Here is a 22361-nt window from a genome sequence, read left to right as displayed (position 1 = left end):
AACATTGGTAAACAACTGCCAATAATTGATAAAGGATTGTTTCAAGGTTTTCTGTAATGAAAACAAACAGTAGTGTGTGTTTCGGAAGCCATTTAAATTATTACATTAGAACATGCTAAAGTGATTAGGAATGCATCAAGCAGAGGGCAAACAGCACCAGGTCAGTATCTGTTAGTCACCGACAGGGCTGGCAGCTGCCCATCGGGGCTCAATACTGGTCTGGTGGTGGGAACAGGGTGGATTCAGATTACCAGCTTTAGAAACTTGTTTATACTCTTTATAAACAAGAATCCAAAAGGGCAGAATTTGAGGACTGTTATTTGGAAGCCCTTTAGGCTTTAACATGCCTTGTTTTAGATTCCTTGGTAGGTAAGGAATCTCCACATTTAGTTTGTAGCCAGGGTTTGCTTCCTAGACTTACCTGCAGCCACATCTTCCATGCATTTTACTGTAAGGTTATTGCTGCTTCTGGCAAAGTTTTAGGATTTTTTTCTCTCTCCATCAGCACTAAGATCCACACCGCCTGGAGCAGTGATTTTCAAACATTTTCATCTCCCGGCACACGTGAACCGATTAATAAAATTCTGCACCACACCAAAAATCTATATATTTTGTGATCTGACAAAAATAGCTATAATTTTGATTCATTCACACCAGACAGCTATTGTTGTGTTGGCTGTTGTCATTTTTTTATTTGACAATCCAAGGGAAAAGAGGTCAGTGTCCCTGACTAAATAGTCAGGTATTGCATGTTTTAAAAATCCTTGCAGCACGCCGGCTGAAAACCGCGGGCCTAGAGGAGATGAGAAGCAGATATTTAAAGGCTAGCAGGCATGAGAATGGAGTCAGACATTGGAGAGATGAAGTACTGAGTTGTCGTCCTTACAGGCGGGGAGCAAAGAAGCACTGCTATTGAGATAAAACCATGTCATTAGGAAATCATGTGATTTTATGCTTGGGGAAAGTAGAAGTATATTTGTTATTTCAATTGTAAATATATTGGGGGGGTTAGTGGATTATCCACCATCTTTATTAAGTAGTTATCCTTCATGTTTACTTATTATGATGAGTAGTTTTGACAAATACGGGGTTTTAAAGAAAAACACACCAGCTCCTCATATTCTAAAAGGTGCTTTAAAGAGTTGAATATGTTGTTTGACGTTGTTAGAATTACAGGATTCTTGTCTCTTCCTCTGTTTCAAAGCTATTTTTATAATTAACTTATTTAAAATGCTGAGGATATCTACTCCCTTCAGCTATAAAAATAAAAACTAATATCTATACAGTGCTCACAATTTATAAAATGTTTTTACAACTATTTCTTTGATTGGCATAATAACTGTGTGATACAAAGTAACTGAGGTTCAGATTAATTAATTTAAATAAAATCTATACTGAGGATTAAAACCATTCCATCAAGACAAGTAGGCTGCTGTCAGTCTTTGGTGTTTTTGTGAAATCTACAGGGGAAAGAGACCAAAGACTTGTTCTGTGAACTCCTGAAATTAACTACCAAAGAACTGATACATTCCATTCTGTCAGAAACTCCTTTCTGAAGCCTAATATTTGACACCTGTAAATCCATTTGCATCGTTAGTGCTTGTGTTATACTATTTGAACAAAGTCGATTCATTGCCAAAGTGATGAGAAAAGTGCCTCATTCAGTGATGACATATCATAGGTCCTGCCATATTCTTTCTGGAAAATTACTGGCTGAAACTTCGAGGAATCCCCCTTCTGTTGTGACAGGGCAACACACTTCATCGGGGGCACGCTCTAAGTCCTGGCCCATCTCAGTGCCCACGAGTGTGTGCTGCCAAGCACACAGAGCTGAAGCGCTTTTCTCGTGGCCTGCGGTGTACCCATATTTTCTTAAGTACGTGGAAGTATAAGCTTAGCAAATAAGGATTAAGAGTATGGATTAGAGCCATACTAATTAGTTTCTAATCCCAGCTCTTCTACTAAGTAGCTGTGTGAACTTGGTTAAGGTATTTGGCCTCTCTATGCCTCAATTTCTTCATCTGTGAAATGTGATGATAATAATAGTGTCTACGTTGTAGAACTGTGGTAAAGATTAAAAGGAGTAATATTTCAAAGCATTTAGAACAACATCTAGTACATACTAAGTACAATGTATTAGTGTCCATTATTTTTTATCTTTATTATTATCATTATTATTATTATTATTTTCTAGTATCCACAGCAGTCTTAATGAAACATCTCACCAGCTCAGTATGTCCTTGCAAGGAAACGAGATGAGCATGGTAGCTGCAGACACAGTCTTCATTAGGAAACTTCCAGCTGGGATACGGCGTGTTAAGGAGAAACAATTTCACTATTCTTTCTTTTCTGAAAAAAACAGTTGTTTCCTGACGGAATGGTTTTCATTGAGAACACATTTACAACAGCCGAATGGCTTTCTCCATTGGAATTTCTCCCTTGGGGATCTTGGTGTGGCAAAAGCAAAAGCAGAAACAAACTACGTTTTTTTTTTTTTATCTTGTATTTCATTTACAATGATGATTTGATGAAAGATCTGATCTAGAATTAAGAGCTGGTGATTGAATCAGAATGTTCTTTGAAGGAACCGAACATAAGAATTCCTCATATGATCCCCTTCTGCTGTCAAAAATGACATTGGGGAACCCATGCCACTTGCTTGTACTTATGTAGGGTATTCATCAATTTTCTCACTAAAACAAAAGCCAGGAACTGATTTTAGGGGAGGTAGGAGGTTACCTTGTTTATTGAACATCGTGGCAGAGAGGCTACCACAGAAGATTTACAAAGCTGGTTGAGTTTTGCAAACAAGAAAACAAGTGTTCAAACATTCTCGACATCACACAACGTTCTTTAATGCTCTCTTTCATCGCATTATCTTGCCGTGGACAAAAGAGTATCCTCTTTTAGAAATGTTTGATGAGAGGGTAAGGGCAGGGTTGAGGAAGGAGTAGAATTCCCTCCCATTTTCAGAGACTATTGTTACCAACATAACCCAGATAAGTTATTTTTACGTCATCTTCACTATCCTTTCCTTTTTTAAAGCGCTGTGTGTTACTTTCGCCACATGAAAATATGTAGGAGCTATGCTTCCATGTGCCCGTGTGATGGTATTTAAATGGACAATTATTGCAACTTCTGAGAATCAGAAATAGGGACATTTCTCTCAAAGATGAGCGTATCTAAGTAAAACTGTACCCAAGTTCGTCATGACTTCCAGATTCCCTGTGTTTCACAAAGTCCCCATAAGGGGTTTTTCCTGTGTGTAACATGGATCTTCATACTCCAGTGCAAGGTGCCTCTTTTATTCTGTCGCATTGGAAATGTAGAATGCTTGCATTTCAAACTTATGATTTCTAAATTTCCTGACTCATGATACACGTAAAGTCCCAGTTTTCAAATATTCTTTTTTCCCTAGGTGTCTTATGCTGAACTTTGTGAAGTTTATAAAAGGAGACATGCTCCCTACAACTTCCATGCTAAATGGTGTGATGTCTGCCATATGTTCAATAGAATCAGGGATGTAAGACATCAATATGCTTTAAAAATGTGAACAAGTTTTTTTTTTTGCTTTATCCTCCTCTCCTACTAATCTTTCCTGAAGTTTCTTCAGCAACTTACCCACTGAGTCCACAAATACCTATTACACGTTTACTATTACTATGTGCCAGGTTTGATAATAGGTGCTTGGAAGACACTCGGCTCTTATAGAACTTGTATATACTATTCTACAGTGAGAGGTGGACAGTATTGGATGATCATTCAAATATAAAATTCCTCCTGGGACAAGGAGTACAAAAAAGGTGTAATGGCACCACACCAGTCTAAAATAGGAGCATATTTTCTAAGCCCCCATGTAATATGAGATTATTCTCCCTATTCACTACTTTTTAATTGAGGTATAATTCACATATAACATTGTATTAGTTTCAGTTGTACAACATGATGATTCAGTATTTGTATATATTACATAATGATCACCACAATAAGACTACGTAATATCTGTCGCCATAGTTACAGAACTTTATTTTCTTGTGCTGAGAACTTTTAAGGTCTACTCTCTTAGAAAGTTTCAAATATACAGTTTAGTCCTATCAATTATAGTCCCCATGCTATATATTATAACCCCATGAATTACTTGTTTTATACTAGAACTTTGTACCTTTCGACCCCCTTCACCCATCTTGCCTACCCCCCCCCACCTCCCTGCCTCTGGCAACTACCCCTACCCACTCTCCAGTGGGGCAAATCTATACACGTGCAGTGTTCACGCACAGACACAAGTGTGACTTGCTCTTGCCCCACTCTTCAGGGCTTAAGTCTGAGGCTGGTTAGTGTGCACAGTGCCAAACCCAATCCCCAGATTTCCTACTGGAGCTCCTCAGCTGCGACGAACTGTCATCTCCCTGTCTCCCCACACACGACGGGCACACACAGCTACAGTGCCCAGCATGCACCGCTCTCCAGAGCATGTGGGGCCGTTCCTCTCAGAAGCAAGATGCCAATCAATGCCTGTGCCCCACCTCTTCCTGCCAGTTGTTGCACAGGAGTGTGTCTCTAAATACACTTGGAGGAATGAAGGAGGAGCGGAGACAGTTTCAGGGAAATTCAAAGAGCAGACCTCGTCCAGTGGACTGACAGCAGCCCCGTCTCTCAGCACTTTAAATCCTAGATCTCTGAATGGGGGTGAGACAGTAGAATAGAAAGGAATTCTCTCCCTAGATTTTCTCCCATGATCTCTGTCTTCTAAGGAGAGCTTGGGCATTCATTGAGCAAAACTCTCCTCCAGACCATGGCTCTTGGTCATCCCAGCTAAGCCTTTTCGGAATTCCAAACAAACAAAGCAACAACGATAAGTGTTTGGAGCACATAGCTCTGGCAAATCCAAAGCACTCTACTTTTAGACTTTTGTGTCTGCTGTAAATCCATTCAGAAACATAACCAGCTCCCTCGAAGCAAGGAACAGCTTTGGGAGCTGAGCCATAACATAAGTAGGACCCACTAGGAGGAAGGGTTACAGGAATGAAAAGAGTATCTGTTAAAAATTTGCAAAATAGGATCTCACTTAAAGGATTTTAGACACCAATTTTAGGGTACCTAAACATTTTTAAAACATCCCCTTCAAATCATACCTTGCAATCTAGGAGACCATCAAAGGTGTTCCACCCCGACTCTGAGGACAAAAGTAGCTATTTTTAGCTTCTGAGGCTTATAAAATACACACAGGAGCTTGGGGTTAAGTCACAAGCACGGCTGGAGCTTCTCACAAAAGCCCTGTGTGATCTGACGTTGTGTGTGAATCACCAGCGCTGCAGGTTCCACGGCCCTTTGTCGGCCTGGCCTGTGCCATGTAGGCCGGACTCCCCAGGCTGCTGCAGCGCCCTTCTGAAGCCACATCAAATGCACCAGAAATGCACAGAGTGAAATGTTTGGAAAGCACATGCTCGTTAAGCCGTCAGAAGTAGACATACCCCAGAGAAGGAAGAGAGGAAGAGGGGAAAGCGACTGTTCAGCAATGTTATCACACGACAGCCAAGAGAACTGCCTGTCACAGAATCACTGTGACCACGGAGCTGACACTTCAGACACCGAGCCAAGGAGCCTAGAAACCCTCTGTCTCAGAAAGACCAAACTCGCCCTAATTGGAAGCACATCTGACAAATAAAATGCCGGAGAAAAATGCTGTCACTTTTCCCTTTTCAAATCATAAATTACCCTAGTTTCCTGGAAAAGAGTGTCTAGACAGGCTTATTGCCCCCTCAAAAAAGCCAGAGACTTGCTCTTTGAGAATCTTGCTTGAAGATGTAAAAAAATTTCTAACCATTCAGACTCCCACAATGTGGGGGTGAAAATTGTCACAAATGATCAATGAATGCCTGCTCTCGGAGGGCTGGCCCCGCAAGAGTGAGCTGGCTGCAGTTATTGAGAGAGCCAGTTCTCACTGTGATCAAGCACATCCTGGCAAAGCCACAGAAAAGAAATTGTAGCAATCAATACAGATTAAAATGAAAACCGGATGAAGTTTCCAGCCAGACTCGTCCCCACTTCTGCTATAAGGAATGAACTTTTGAGTGCTGATATCAGCACAATTTGCAGGTCTAGGACACTGAATATGGGAATCAAAATTGGGTAGAAATTTAATTGCAACTATAGCAGGCTCTTGACATTTAGAAGGGTAACGCTGCCACTCGCACTTGCCAACTTCTCCCATAATTGAGCTGCATTTGAAAAGTCCGCTTTATCCCTTCAAAAGGCTTGTATGTACGTTGGCCTCTGCATAGCCTCTCTTGATATATTTGATATATTTAACAGATAACCTGTAGATGTACTGTCTAGGCTTTGAAAGAATTCACAGTGAATCTGCCTATCCAAGTGCAAGCTTAGTGGGGTGAACTTTGTGAAATTTTCCAGAGAACAGGTAGAATGCAGGAAATGAAGCCTGCCCACAGGATTCTCAGCCAAACAGCAGAGTCAGTGTGGTAGGAAGAATGATGCCCTCCTCTCCCAAAATGTGCATGTATGGTCCCTGGGAACCAGGGATACGATATCTTACAGGATGAGGGGGAATTTACAGATGTGGTTAAATGAAGGATTTTGAGATGAAGATATTGTCCTGAATTATTCCAGGGGGACCCAATATAATCAAAGGGCCCTTATAAGAGGGGAGCAAGAGAGAGTCAGCGAAGGGGATGTGTCAATGGAAGCCAGGGTCATAATGATACAATTACTGAAAGGGGGTCATAAGAAAGATGAGGAGACAATCTGACTCTGGGGAGGACCTTTTCAATAGGTCGCCCTGGACTCAGTTGCTGTTTCCTCTCAGGGACAAAACCGATCGGCAGTGTGTGTCGCCATTTCTAATTATTTTGAATCTCCTTCTAGGGGTATTTGCGTTTGGGCTTTTTGCTACTGACATTTTTGTAAATGCCGGACAAGTAGTCACTGGGCACCTAACACCATACTTCTTGACGGTGTGCAAGCCAAACTACACCAGTACAGACTGCAGAGCCCACCACCAGTTCATCAACAATGGGAACATTTGTACCGGGGACCTGGAAGTGATCGAAAAGGCTCGGAGATCCTTTCCCTCCAAACACGCTGCTCTGAGCGTTTACTCAGCCTTATACGCCACGGTGAGTGTGTGAGTCTTGACGGGTCTCCCAAGGTGAGCTGTAGCTGGGATGTATGCCTTCCTGCCCTCTTCACCCCATTCTTTCATCACTGTCACTTGTAGTGATTTTTAAAATCTTGTTGCAACATGCTTCTCCTATGTAATATGCTGTTGCCCCCACCCCAACACCTCAATGTAATATCCTGACCTGCCACAGGATATTAGTTCCAGAAAGAGTGTTGATAATCCCTTAGTCAAATCTTCTCATTTTACCAATACAGAAACTGAGGCCCCAAGAATAGCTAAGGACCCGTAGTTAGAGGTGGCAGCCAGGCTTCTGGCGCCGCGTCTGGGATTCTCTCCCTGCCCACAACAGCACTCTCCGACAACATGTTGGTTGGGTCCAGAACAGTACGCGTTCCTCACACCTGCCCACAAATTTGCAGGTGTGGGCCTTGGATGAATGGCCGCCCCTGTAGTGCACACACCCAGGGTGAGGACGCAGCTGTCCTGGGCTCCTCCTGACACTCCACCACTTTGCCAGCACAGATGGGTGATCCTACAAGACCCCCAATACCCAAAGCTTCACTTCCCACCCCACCCCCAGATCACACAGGCTTTGAGTGCCTCCATGGAGGTATAATGTTCTCTAAAGTTTTTGCTCTTAGTACAGAGAAAACCTAAAGTGCAACCCCCATCTTAAAATACAAAAAGAGCAATGGTATCGCTCTTCTTTTTCTACTCTTTAAGTGCATCCATTTGGGAAATAATCTCATTGCACCTTTCTCAGACCTATGCTTCTGTGGGGGCCAAAAGAAGTATTAATGCTTTTCCTCCCACTTTCTAAGTTCTTCTGGCTGAGCTAATTAACAAATGAACAGAGACAGATTCACAAGAGAAAAATCAAAGTTTAGAATTTGCACATGAGGAATTCACATAGGCATGATAATTCCATGAAAATACCCAAAACAATGAAGCAGCATTGGGTATATAGGACATTTTTTGGACAAAGAGAAAGGTAGGGAACAGGGTGTCAGATTTCAGAAGTGAGAATGGGCAAGGCCCTGGCCATAGCTCAGTTGGTTGGCATGTTGTCCAGATGTGCCAAGGTTGTGGCTTTGACCCCAGCCAGGGCACGTGCAGGAATCGACCAGTGAATGCATAAATGGGTGGAGTAACAGGCTGATCTCTCTCTCTCTCAAATTAATTTTCAAAAAGAGAGAGAGTGGGTGATTTGTAAGTAGCTGAGGGAAGGTGGAACACACGCGGCAGGAAAATCCTTGCTGGCCAACTCAGAAACAAGGGGACATGGGGCTGGGGGAGGGTGGGTGTGTAGCTGACCCACATACCCACATGTAGGGGTGGAAAGTCTTCTGCCTGGAGCCCTCTGTTTACCACACTTAATCCAAGTTAGGCGAAGGAAGCATTCTAAATTCTCCTTCCTGATGCAGGTTTCTCTGTCTGCATCTCTCGGGCAGGGAAGTGGAGAGGTTCAAAGATTCTTTCTGAGTCCTGTTTCCTAACAAACAGCTTACTATCAATATCACAAAAAGGCAGCTTCAGGGTGGAAAACCTTCAGTCCCTTCAATTGCATAGAACTGAGAGTTAGGGACTCTCAGCTCAGAGGCTGGGTATCATGTGCATCTACCGTGGAAGCACAACTGTTGGACAACATCACTTTTCCTTGCTGCAACTTATTTCAAATTCAGGAAATGACTGGCATAGTGATTCGCAATGAAAGGTGAGGGAAAGAGAAGACAGAGGAAGTCCCCCTGTCAAACTGTCCCTTCTTCCCACAGATTCTGAGCATGCCCCCCACCCCCAGGGGAGCATGATCCCCTCCCCTCCCCTGAGAGTCTGCCTCTGATGGAGGAGCGTTCCTGCAATTACTCTGAATTACACACACTCAGGGCAGAGAAGAGGCGGCTGACTACCAGTCTGGTCTCTTTAGTAGACTTTAAAATAAATTGCTAAATAGTCTCTTTAAAACAAATGTTCCTCTGTGACCCATTTACAGGATCACATCCATAGGACTAATTTGTCAACCAGCAATTATCCAAAATGAGTCTTCCTAGTTACTCTGTTTAGATCTTCTCTTTAATGAATACATGATAAAAGCTTATTTCAGCTGCCCCCACACTCGGAAACATGAACACAAATCATACAGAAGCCTCAACATACAAATCGCTCAGTATGAGCTCACTGGGGCTTCTTCACTTCAATAAAATAAAATAAAATAATCCATGCCAGGTATTTTTTTAAGCAAAGAAAGTCCTGTCAGGCATTCAGCATATTTTTTTAATTTTCAAAATATTCATTTGCTTTAAATGATCTAGAACCTAAGTTATACGAAGCAATGTGCTTTTGCACCTTTTTCTTTGTTTTTATCAGACTAAAGTCATTGCTCTGTGAAATAAAGTTTTCGACACCATTATAAAATTAAATCTGTCCTAATAAACTCTCATCAAGTAAGATATAAATTTATTTTGGAGAGAAGGAAGTAAGCAGAGTCAGCTCACTCAGAATAGATGCAGCTTTGGCACGTTTTCAAGGATTCAGATATAACCCAATTCAAATTATGCCTCCCAATCATCAGATAAACCCTGATACAAGATTCTAATCCTGCAAACGTTTCTGAGCCCCTGTTATGTGTGAAGTGCTTTCAGCAATTACTCGACAAATACTTCCTAAGTGCTAGTTAATACTCTGAAGAATACTAATTAACTATAGGCCCCATGCTCTTAATAGTGTGTAATTTAATTGGAAAGATTTATAAAGGTTACATTTAAAAAACAATATAGACTCATAAAAAACAAATATACCTCGTATAAATGTTACATAACACTTTTTACACAGCCTCAGAATGCTGTAATGATATGCTCTAATTTATGTAACTCTGATCTAACCACAGCTTTCTAGGGCATCAGCTACGTATAATAACAAATAGAATCCCATCATCCTGTATTCGCACCAGTGTTGAAGCGTCATTTTAGGAAATTAACAATTTCCATTGTAATATTGCAAAATGCATCTGTTTGAACTTGTATGTGCTCTGGCCACATAAACACACTACACACTATAAGTATCAGCACACCATGTTTCAGGGTTGTGAACTCATTTTGTTAAAGACATGATAAATCAATAGTGCCCTCTACTGGTTTCTTGTAGCCATTACCGAAGGTGAACTATACTTGAAACAAGCACATCTTCCTTAAGAGGCCACAAGGCACACATTTGACAACGGAGCGTAGGAAAATTTCCCTGCTTCCCACAATGAAATGAGGAAGCCTACATATTACACTTGAAACTAGCATAAAATAATATTGAATGTCAACTGTAACTGAAAATGAAATTTTTCAGAACAATAGCCTACATAAATTTCGGCTTCCTAAATTTCAGGTGTCATAACTGTAACCATTCTTTAGTTAGTTCAGGTCTTCCCAATCTTTTGTATGTCATGACACAAGTTTTAAAAAATTAATATTTTGAAATATACTGGAGCAAGTGAATAGATGGAGCTGATCACAGTTGTCCCAGGGAATGTGGGCGTCCATTTCCCAGCTCAGAGGAAATCTGTGTTGACACGCCGGTTGAAAAGTTCTAATTTGGTCAATCAGCTACTCATTAAATGCTTTTGTTTTCATTGCCTAGAAGTGTGAAGAATCAGCTGGAAGTGTGGGGGACGCAAAAAGTAAAGTGCATAGCCACTCACCTACCTGGTCTTCATGAACTTCATTCTTGTAGGAGGTTTATTTGGTATCTGAGCATTGAATTGCATGGGTTCTTTAATACCCAAAATGGTGCTTTCATCTGAGGCATGAAAACTGCATCTTCTGAATCTGATCATTATCATGTGGTCATTGTGCACGTCACCATAATCTCTGTTCACATGTCCCCTGGAATACAAAACACCGCAATTAATGGACATCTGTCCATTGTTCTCGCTGCGCTAGTTTTCTACCCAAATTCTTTCCCGAGTGGCTGGGGAGTTGTTCACCCAGCTGAAGCGGCTGCTCTGGCACAGCCCGCTTTTGAGTGCCGGAGTGTGTGCGTGCGCGTGCGCGCGTGGGTATGCACTGTGTGAGGAGGCTGCCCGGTCACTCCCCAGTCTCTGTCCTCTTCCAGATGTACATCACAAGCACAATCAAGACGAAGAGCAGTCGACTGGCCAAGCCAGTGCTGTGCCTCGGGACTCTCTGCATGGCCTTCCTGACGGGCCTCAACCGGGTCTCCGAGTATAGGAACCACTGCTCCGATGTGATCGCAGGCTTCATCCTGGGCACTGCTGTAGCCCTGTTTCTGGTAGGTCAGCTTCCCTCTTTCTACCTTTTTCCTTCCCATGCCCTCTGACAGGCTGCCTGAGACCCTGGTGAGTCAGGCTCCCAGTCGTCACAGTCTAAGCCCCAGTTCATCTGGCCCCAACCTTTGTGAGTTGTAATTATTCCCCAAGTATTATGCATGCTTTTGCTGCAAGAATGACTCCTAAAGTACCCTGTCTTTCAGAAATATGATTGCTGTATTCCCTCTGGGGATCAGGGAGAGGAGTGCCCTGGGAGAATGGCTTAGTCTACTTTCTTCAACACTGTCCTGGGGACTGGGGCTGGGCAGACTAGTAACTTGGCAAACCTCTGAACCATTGTTCTAAAACATTTGTTCAGGATGCTTTGGAGCAGAGCTCAGTGTTGCTTGGGGGAAGAATAGAGACCAAAGACCACTGGTGGAAGCAGGCAGCCCCTTCTCCAGCATCCCAGGAACCGGAGCTCAGGCCCAGGCTTGCATATGGCACTCAGAAACACGAAGAGACTCAGCTAACCACACCCAGACTTTTTCAGAAGTCCTCTGTTGTTATCTGAACGTGCCTCTCGGGCATCTTATTTCTGCTACAAGTGGCTTCTCAACCACATATAATACTATTCCTGGACTTGTGGTTAATACAGTTTTCTCTGTATCTTTACATTGCTGACAATATTATAATTTCTCAAATACATGGGGGCCTGTCTACCTGCTCAACTAGGAAATCTTGGATTGGAAAAGAAGAAGTTAATTTTTATTGCTTTTGCTTTTTTTTACAGTTTTGCTGAGGTATGAAAGGCATATAACAAATGGCACATACAGTGTACAATTTGATCAATTTTGACATACAGAGACATCCTTCTTTCCCACCCTCCCTTTTCCCTCATTCCCAAGCCACTACTGATCTCCTTTCTGTTACTCTAGATTAGTTTGTCTTTTCTCGGATTTCATGTAAATGGAATCATAGAGTATGTATTCTTTTTTTCTGGCAGCTTTCACCCAGCATGATTATTTTGAGATTCATTCACATTGTAGCATGTAGAACAATTTATTCCTTTTTCTTTCTGTATAGTATTCCATTGCATGGGCATACCATAAGGTGCAGGTTTTTCAATAATCTTCAAGGACTTAAAATAAGCCCAGAAAGATTTACAGTAAATCACCAGGGCCGGAGATTCACATGTTGCACATGAAATGAGTCCCTAACCGTATTCAGCCAGCTTCCCCTCTGAGACTGAAGCTGTCACAGTCTGGATGTCCCTCCTTCCATTCTGCACTTTCTGGTCCAAAGCACTCATTAAGACTGGCATCTCCCATGGAAGGATTTCACAGGCCAATGATCTAACCCCTCCTTGGCCTTCCCAACATACAAAATACACCCATAGTTCTCCCAGCCACTCGTGCAGTTTCCCAGTGTTTTTTACCTGCTAAGATACACAGAGAAAATGCTCGGGTTCATTCAGAACACTGATTAGGAAACTCCATTCTAATTCAAAATTATTTTTAATGGATCTAGGCTTTCCTTCTGTAGTGAAAGATGGACTTAGATGCAAATCCTCTGGGCGAAGCAGCATGGAAATAGTGCTGACGATGACCCTGAAGATACCTCAGAGGAGTATTTTCCTAAGATTGCTTTCTTTAAAGAGGGAAAAACTAGAAGTGATATCAGAGAAGAGCAGGTTTTCAAAGAGATATCAAAGATACACAAAGGAGTGGGCTCAAAAGGAAAGCCAGACAGTCTTGCTGTCCATCAGTCCTGGAGCCACCCCCAGCTAGAGAGAAAGAGAAGTGTGGACCATCCCGAGAGATTTTGTGGGGCCTTTAAAGGATGAAATCTATAAGATCCTTTGTGTTTCCGAAGGCCCCATATACAAATTCTGCTTTACCATTAAACTTGTCTTTTCTCAGTGACTCACCACCCTGTTTCCTACCACTCAACTCAGTTGCTGTTTGGACTGTTGTTGGCTTCCCAGTTGATGGCAAAAGTCAAAATTTTTTTCCACAAATGATCTTTATGTAAGACCCAGACCTGCTGTTGAGTTGCTCCGACAGGAGACAGACCACCCTGTGTCTGCCTTTGCATAGGGGCACACACAGTAAGCTGGGAAGTGGGAGGGGGAGGATGTCATAAAAGACTGGAAGCGTTCCAAAGCATAGACTTGGAGAGGAGACAGAAGAAGAGAGGAGAGTCAGAGAGTAGAAGCATACTTGTTTGTAGCCTATGTTCACTAGTGTTTTGTGTTTCCTATGAAGATGAAAGTGTGGAGAAGCGGGGAGATTATTAGTTGAGCAATTACTACATACCTCCTCTTTATGTCCACCAAATCAGGTGCTCCCAGGATAATCCTAACAGTATTCCTTTTCTCATTTTATAGATGAGGAAAGTGGGTCTCAAAGATAACTAACTAACTTGCCCGATGGCCATATAACCAATAAGGCATGAAACTAACCAGAGTCTTTCCAACTCCAGAGTCTCTTCAACTTCAACACCTTCCACTTCTCCCGCTTTCTGAGGGAAGGAAGTTTAAGCAGAGATAGAGGAAAGTAGTGACCATTTATGTAAATGTCCTGCAGGGTTTGAAGAATGATGGGAAAGATTCAAAGGCACCGATAGAGAAACAAAGATGCAGAACAATGGCAGAGAGAGCACAGAAAAAAACAGATAAACTCTCCATGGGCAAGAGAAGCAGGGCAGATGGTATAAAAAGAAAGAGAGAGAGAGAGAGAGAGAGAGAGACAGATATGAAGGAGCCTCAGTAGGAAATAAAGTAGGTAGTAATTTAGAAGGAAAGTTTTTTAAGAGAAGCAATAAAAGCAAAGTGTCCCTAATGAGTTATGTACTCTCAAGCAAATAACGGTCAAATAATTTAAGGATGATCATCTTAGGTAGGAGTTAAAGACTTGAGTATTTGCTGTATGTTTGGCACTTGTTAAGAGGCAAAATACTGTTGTAGTATGAGCTGTGGAGTTTAAATGTCTTTATGACCTCGGGCAAGTTATGTAGTTTCTCTGTGCCTCCTCAGAGAAGTTGGAGATAATGGTGCCACCTTTCTTGTAAGATTGTTGAGAAGGTTAAATGAAATAAGGCAAAACTCTGAAGACAACGCCAGACACATAGTGGCCCTCAGTCGATGTTAGGTACTATCATCAGGGGGTTTGCAATCATCGTGTCTTTTCATACTGCAGATTTATGAGGTAGGTATCATGTTGTTCTTACTTTACAGGTTAGGAAACAGGCTCAATGTGTGGATGGATTCTCACTGGCCAACTGGTGATTAAACAGATGCTTCCTCAGCACTGAGAATGTGCTCAGCAGACACCCCAGACCATGCCCCAGGTCTTTCCATGGTCCCTTCCCACTGGCTCAAAGGAAAAAAGTCGCTATGGCAGCGACATTCTAGGGGAAAGGCCTGCCACCCTCAGCGATGGCCCGGCATCGATGGCTGTAGTCTGACGGATCTTTTTACCCCTCATCCTGCAGGGAATGTGTGTGGTCCATAACTTTAAAGGAACACCAGAATCTACTTCCAAACCCAAACCCGAGGATCCCCGTGGAGTACCCCTAATGGCTTTCCCAAGGATAGAAAGCCCTCTGGAAACCCTAAGTGCACAGGTATAGTAGCGCGGTCCTAGCAAACCAAACCCCCGGCCTCAGACCGGTTATCTTGGGAGGTGGGCTGATCCATTCATTCCTCTTCCTGAAAGCAGGACACCACTGCATCTCCCCAGCAGCAGTAAAATCTGATGCGAAGGGCCTCAAGAACTTCACAGCTCCCCTCAGTTAGTCCTGCCTTTGTTCTGGCGCTCGGCCATCATGAATCCTCTGGAAGTTCTCAGTAATGTCGAACTTAAGCCTCATCTGCTTCAGGATTCCTTGGCCTCCAGTCGAATTCCACAGTTAGGAAATTTGGATCAATTATGTGGGAGGTCAATTTGATTTATTAATTAGGACAATTTGGGGGAAAAAAGGTTTTGTTACATCTAGTGACAGATATAAACTAGAAACACATTATTAACAAAAAAGAAGTAAGTGTCCTTTTGGATCTGTTGTGATGACAACAATAAAAAATCCAATACAGCAATACTTACTGATCAATTACTTACACCAGGACCTTGCTTCATGCCAGGGATACAGAAGATAATTAACCACACCGTCCTTGCCCGTAAAGAACCCACAGATGATTAGGAAAGGACACACGTGAGTCACCATGATCTGGCCTGCTGAGTCAGAGGCCCAAAACGTGCTGTGTGAACACAAGTGAAGAAAAAAATCTATTCTGTCTGAGAAGACAAGGAAAACAAAGGGGAAGGCTTGCTCCCCGAAAGGAGCCTTGACAGGTGGCATTATTCAGTCACTTTTGCCTTGGACAGTTTTCCAGGTGCTTTACAACTATATTCTCATTTGTACAAAAGCCTGTTGAACCAGTAGTGTAATTCCCATTTCCAGGTTAAAGATAGGAAAACAAAAGATCAAGAAGTTAAATTACTTGTCCAAGGCCAGGTAGCATGTAGCATGTGAGAGACCTGGATGGGTAGTTGTTTAGGCAGACAGAGAGGGGCGTGGCTAATAATAAACAGGGTTTTTGTAATCTGTTTATCTTGAAATCTCGTTTGCATTTGGCATTTTCTTAGTAAGCAATTTGTACAGGTCCTTCGAGGGAAAAGCAGATCACCTTCCCCTGGAATTAGCATGTGCTTCGCATCAGTGTAGAATAAAAACATTTTTCACTATTTCACTTAAAGGTTATTATCTATCAGATGTCTCTCTAAGGCAGCTCTCCTATCTAATTTTATCAATAAGCCAGAAGAAAACCCATTAAAGCTATTTCTAACTTGGGAAAAATATTTAGGACTCTCCATTAAGTCCAGTGCCAAGGAGTTCATTTGTTTGTTTATTTTCCCTTAATCTGTGTTAAGATGAAAGACAGTATTTGACTTGTTCTAATTAGAAATAAAGTACTGAAAAATTTATTACTGGTTTATTAATATATAGCATGTTGATGCAGGTGGAATGGCAAATGAGCTTAAATAACGACACCTTGTAATGCAATGGTGTAATAGACTCTCACTAATTTTTCTTCCCTATGTAATGATGTTTCTGAGATTGGTGAGGTCAGAGCGGTTCCCTCTATTTTTGAGGTGAAGCAATTAAAGACAAAGGTCAGTTTAAAAGGGAACTGCAATATTTGCTTAGTTCCACAGATATGTCAGTCTCGGTGTCCTTGTAAGTGCTGTTTACTTCGCCCTGAACATCCGGGTCTAAGGACATCTCGTTTCTACCCGTCCTTCCTCCCAACACTGCTCAACCATTGCTCTCTGTGTGCGGCCTTCGCCAGACTCCCCTCTCTCTCCTCCCTTAGGACCATACATACTTCGTTGAACCGGCCAAGAGACATCCAGGCCTCATTTGAAGGGATTCCACTCACATTGAAAAGTGAAATGCCAAACAAGGTTTCAAAAACTGCCATTCACAAGATAGATAAAAAATTATTTTAAACAATACATTGATTTATTGTTCACAACAGGCAGTAGTGGAACTTCTTCCAAATCTGTTCATGTATCTTTGTATCCATGTAGATCACCTCATCTGGATACAATTCAAGGCCTTTCCTGAATACCACGCTTGGGCTAGAAAACCCTCGGGGTCCCTCTGTGATTGCCCTTCACAACTAAAGCCAATAGTGTCCCCTCCTATCTGCCTCCCTCAAGGACTGAGACATCTTTGAGGATCTGAACTATGTCTTACTTATTCTCCATATTTCCTGGCATTCAACAGGTGTGAAATAATGTCTGCTGGGTAGACACATGCAGGCCAGAACCCAAACCTGAACTAGACGCTTGAGTCAAAACCAAGACCCTAAAATCGGACCATAGTCACTGTCTAACCCTTCATGGAAATTAGGAATATGAGAAACCATGAATAGGGCTTCTGCAGGCTAGTCACAATGAAGCTACAGGAAGCTGCATGGAAGTTGTTACCTCTCACGTGAGGCCTTCCATACCAATTGTGGGAGATTCAAGTGACCGCCCACCTGCTTTCAGTGTTAATGTTTCTACATGGTTAGTTGGGAGACTACGTCCTTTATTTGTTGGTCACGAAAAGCAACTTGGCGTTCATTGCAAGCCAACACATTCCATCTCACAATAGGCCTGCAATTGGCATTATTATTCTGTTTTATACATGAAATAAGTAAAATACAAAGACTTTAAGTAATACGCCCAAGGTCACCCACTGAAAACTAAAACCACAGACTCATCTCTTTCTTCAAGGCCTTGCTTACTACACAATATGGTCTGACATTTCATGCAAGGGAAATTTCACGTTGAAATCTGCACCTCTCAGCACTGAGAACGGAAACACGCCATAGGGCACAGTGTGTTTGAACGGAGCTGCCACATGCAGCCCCCAGAGCTAACGTGCTCTTTCCTCTCTAAAACATCAGCTCCGATTCGAACACTTGCCTTCTGTGATTCCCCTTAGTTGGGTGACGGAAAGAGGGTGCGTTTTTCTAAAAGCTTTCCCAAACACTAAAGAGAAACCAAAAAGTTAAATAATTACAGAATGCAAGAGAAACAAAAATGGCCAAGTCTCCAAGGCATTAGATGCCACCGGCTTCCAGCCAGGCTCTGCATCGACACGCCCACGTACCGCAGCAGTTTTCAGCCTCAAGCAGTTCGCCTCCTTGTTGAACACTGTTTGTATTAACAAGGAAACTAGAGAAGAAACAGCTGTGTTAACCCACTCTGGGTGTGGTGTAAAGTCTCCTCGCATCTCCAGCTGGGGGAAAGAACACATTTTTTTTCTTTTAACACACATACAAACACACAAAAGAATTCAGTCTATGCTGAGACCCAGATACTCTAGGGATTCTAATTCAGCAATTCTGGGGTGAAAAATTATGTTTAAGAAAATATTCCTGGAATTCTAATGGCCCCCTTCATGCTAAACTAGTGGTATCACAGACTTCATATAAATAGAAAAAAAGACTTGGAGAATTAAAGAAATCTGCCCAAAGTCACCCATTTAGTTATCTTAGAGTGTTGAATTGCTTTATATTTTCCTGACTCTTCAGTGGAACCTTATAAACATATACACAACTGAAATATTAACCAAAAAACAATTTTCAAAAAGAAAGTGTACTATAAAACCAAAAACATAAAAGAAGAAGTTATTTTTCACATTAATGTAAAAATGCATCGAACCTTAGTTTTTACAAATATGGCACATCAGAGTACCTTGAAAAATACAAAATACTGAGTTTCTACAATTCATAGTTGAGCTCCCAAACAAGAATCTGGAAACCTGTAATAATCAATTAGAGCTGTAGCCCCCGTTTCTTAAGGTACTTGCCAATTCCACAGACTGAGGAATTTAAGTTCCAACAAAAGAGAAAGCTTTGGGCCTGTAAAAGGTAGGGTAGTACACTGGACCCCCAAACATGGGGATTGAGGAGCTGACCCTTCTACACACACAGTTGAAAATCCACAGATAACTTTTGACTCCCCCAAAACTTAACTACTAATAACCTGCTGTAGACCAGAAGCCTTACCAACAACATAACAGTCAATTAACACATATTTACTATGCTACATGCATGATATACTATGTTCTTACAAGTAAGCTAAAGAAAAGAAAATCAAAAAGGAAAAGAAAATATGTTTATAGTATTAGAAAAAATCTGCTTAGAAGTGGACCCACACAGTTCAAACCCGTGTTGCTCAAGGGTCAGCTGTACATATAAATTATATAAACAGAAGAGATAGGGGTTCATAACAGGCCATATGAACAAAAACTGATAAAATTACAAGGAAAATGGAAAAACTGCAATTACAGTAGGATTTTTAAACACATTTCCCTCTGTAATTAATAAGCAAACAAAATGTAGTAAAGACATTGATAATTAATAAGGTTGATCTAATGTGCATTATATACAAGCCTTCTAAAAACACATGAAATTATGAAAACAGACTACATATAAGACTATAAAGCAAGTCTCAAGAAATTTTTAAAAAGCTGTGTCACATGGACTATATTCTCTACAAAAACAATTTCAAAGACACCTAAAAACAAAACAAAAAACCCCTATATATTAGAAAATATTAAACTCACTTCTATATAACTCATGATTCAAAGAATAAACAATGTGGAAATTTTTCAAAAATTAGAACTGTTCCATATTAAAAACATTACCTTATAAAAGATGTGAGATACAGCTAAAATTACTTTGACATCCTGAATGTTCATATTGAAATATAGTTGAATAACTGTAACATAGAGCAGAATTATATAGGGAACAAATGTAGATGAAAAAAATAATATGATTTGGGTTGAAAAATCAGGAAAGATTTACCAGGAAGGGTAACAATTTGAGAGGCCGTGGAGGAGAGAGGGAACAGCCTACGCAAACTCGAGGAGACAGGAAAGCAAGGGATGTTCAGGAAAAAAGTGAGTGTGTACCTGTGTCAATCAACCCAACTCTAAGATTGTATCTGCTTGTATTTGCAGAATCACTCTGCTTCCATGACCGAAGTTACCTGAGACGGCTGCTATGTCACAAGCTGTTTTTTTTTAATCACCCTCCAAGTCGATACTTCAAGACACACAGTTACTCGATGTCAAACTGTGAAGACAAGTATTATGTTTATCTAGTTAGAGGCTAATGTTTTGTACATTTTTGTATGAGGAAGTGATGTAGCTTGCCCTGATTTTTTTTTTGACCAGCTTTCATATATTCATGCCAGAATTTCAAACCAACAAAATTTTCTTCTTGTTCAAGTGTGCATCGAAGAACCACATTTATTCACCCATTGATGTTGTTTTGTGATATTTGTACACAAACCTTCTTTTTGCAGTTTTATAGACACAGAAATAAAATTAATATAACAATTCACTTTAACCTTTTATCACCACAGTTGCTGCCTCCTTGAGAATTTTTGAATATCCCTGGAAGTTAACTTTTGAGTTGCAGGGAGGACAATGTTGGTGAAGGGAAAACCTCAAAATCAGTTGTGCAGGAAGCAACATTACTTTCAACAAGAACCTTGTGTTCCATCTCTGAACATGTTATTGCATTCTAAGTTAAAGTGGAATGTTAATGCAGTCACCTAGTTACACAATTGGCAGAAAATCCTGAATATGAGTGGTGTGGGATTACATGATTGTTTCTTAGACAATGGTCTCTCTCATCTAAGAAACCCAAGCTCTCCCTGGAATCACGGACTTGGGCAAGCAGGGGACTCTGCAGCCTTCTTCCCCAAACGCAGCCAGCACCAGCCTCCCCTGTCAACTCAACAGCTTTGTATATCGTATTGTATGGACTTTATACAAAAATGAATATTTTACAGTTTGCACAGTATTATTTTACAGAAAGGGTTTCAGAGCTTCTACAACCCAGAGCCCAGAGCAACAGCTTTACTTGGTGGCTTTTAATCGTTCTAGAATTTTAACTGCATCTCATTTTTCTAGCATGGTAATAACCGATATGTAACTCCTTCGGGAGAGGAGCTCCCTTGTCTGTACCTGCCCGAATGTTTTCTTGACACTTCCACATTGATGCTTCTTACCTTTTTTTGTACATATTTTTTTTTTAAAGAGAAGAAAAAAAAGTTATCACAAAATGTATTCTGGCTCTTGTGCTTTGTTTTAAGCTTCATCCAACTGGGCAAAGGTAACTGGATTGTCTCAATGAAGTGACCTCGACACACATTTATACTTCTCAGTTCCGTGCCTGCTGAGCTAAGTCCTAAGAGAGGCCGTCCATGTGGCACCATTATTAGAATACAGGTCTGCCTGGCTCCAAGTTCCACTCTTTCTGCGACATCAAGATGCCTTCAATGCCTTCAAAGGCTTTTCAGTGTGATGTACCTATTTAGGTGGTTCAGGGGATGGCATAGGTGAAAAAAAGAGCACATCCTGAGAAGGAGGCATTCTGCTTATGAGAACAAATAATTTGCAAGCTCTGGGCTCTCCAGTCTTACATAAGCTACCTAAGTGTAATGTTGCCCAATTTCAGACTGGTTCATTCTCTGAGCATATTTTAGGAATTTTTAAGTAACAACAATGAGCGCTCAATTCTATTTCATGTTCCTAAGACATTCTGGAAAATGCTGTCAGGCTATTCCAGAATATTTTACATATTTTTAATGTAAAATGCTGATTTTACATTACCCATGTCTGGTCTCAATGAGAGGCCATTTAAATGTCTGACTACCCTGTGGTACTTCCAAGAACTTCAGTCAAGTTGACAATGTCAGTGTTATCCTTTTGTTCTTCTGTCCAGCTTTCATCTGGAAGGACCTATTAGAAATGTTCCAAGATCTCTAGTCACAGACCCCCATTTCCTGGCCTTCGGCTTGGGGTGTATTGACTGCGTTACCCAGGACACCCACACCGGTGTATGTGGAATTAAAGGGCATCTCTGGCCTCACACCCCAGGGATCCCTGAGGCAGTCTGATTCCTTCTGTTATGCCATGGCAACCTTGGTGTGGCCTCTGTTTAGCCCTGGGTTGCCTCACAAGCCTCACATTGACCTTTCAAGCCTGCCAATTGAGGTTTATTTCTTAGGGCTAGGGACCCCTCCACATGGGCCTTCTACCAAGACAAAGCTTTCTGTCTGCATCGGACAAGTGGCCACTTAGCCTCAGAAAGACTGAATTCTGCAGTGACCTTTTCTACCTCTACCTCTGTTTAAGGAAAGCTCAAAGGAGCCTGAGAAGTCTCCCTACTCACAGTGTCCCTGTGACAGGGAAGTAGGAAGAAACAAAAGGAAGGCTAATCAACTCTGTTGACATAAGCGCCCTCAGGGGACTGTCAGCCCCTGGGGATAGCCAAGACATTTCCTTTCTTTGATTCAGCGCCCAGAACGGGGACTGACACAGAGCAAACAGTCCAAATGCGTCAAACATTTGGATTCCAGACTTCCTCCTAGTTTGGCTGAAGGAGACTTGACTCATTTG

General features: G+C 41.7%; 1 protein-coding gene across 2 annotated transcripts in view; it reads left to right on the top strand.

Annotated features, from left to right (window-relative positions):
* Nucleotides 1-21026, top strand: part of PLPPR1 (phospholipid phosphatase related 1) — a 229977-nt gene extending 208951 nt beyond the window's left edge. For both annotated transcript variants that reach the window (XM_024560050.3, XM_045195309.2), the window contains 4 exons: nt 6883-7133; nt 11237-11413; nt 14886-15017; nt 19911-21026. In XM_024560050.3, coding sequence (XP_024415818.1) covers nt 6883-7133; nt 11237-11413; nt 14886-15017; nt 19911-19943 — 593 coding nt within the window. In that variant the 3' untranslated portion in view covers nt 19944-21026. The remainder of the gene's footprint in view (nt 1-6882; nt 7134-11236; nt 11414-14885; nt 15018-19910) is intronic.
* Nucleotides 21027-22361: the final 1335 nt, after the last annotated feature.

This window comes from Desmodus rotundus, chromosome 1 (assembly GCF_022682495.2).
Source record: "Desmodus rotundus isolate HL8 chromosome 1, HLdesRot8A.1, whole genome shotgun sequence".
Classification (NCBI taxonomy): Eukaryota; Metazoa; Chordata; class Mammalia; order Chiroptera; family Phyllostomidae; genus Desmodus; species Desmodus rotundus.
The sequence above is the reverse complement of the archived record's forward strand: the minus strand, read 5'-3'. Positions and strand labels throughout refer to the sequence as shown.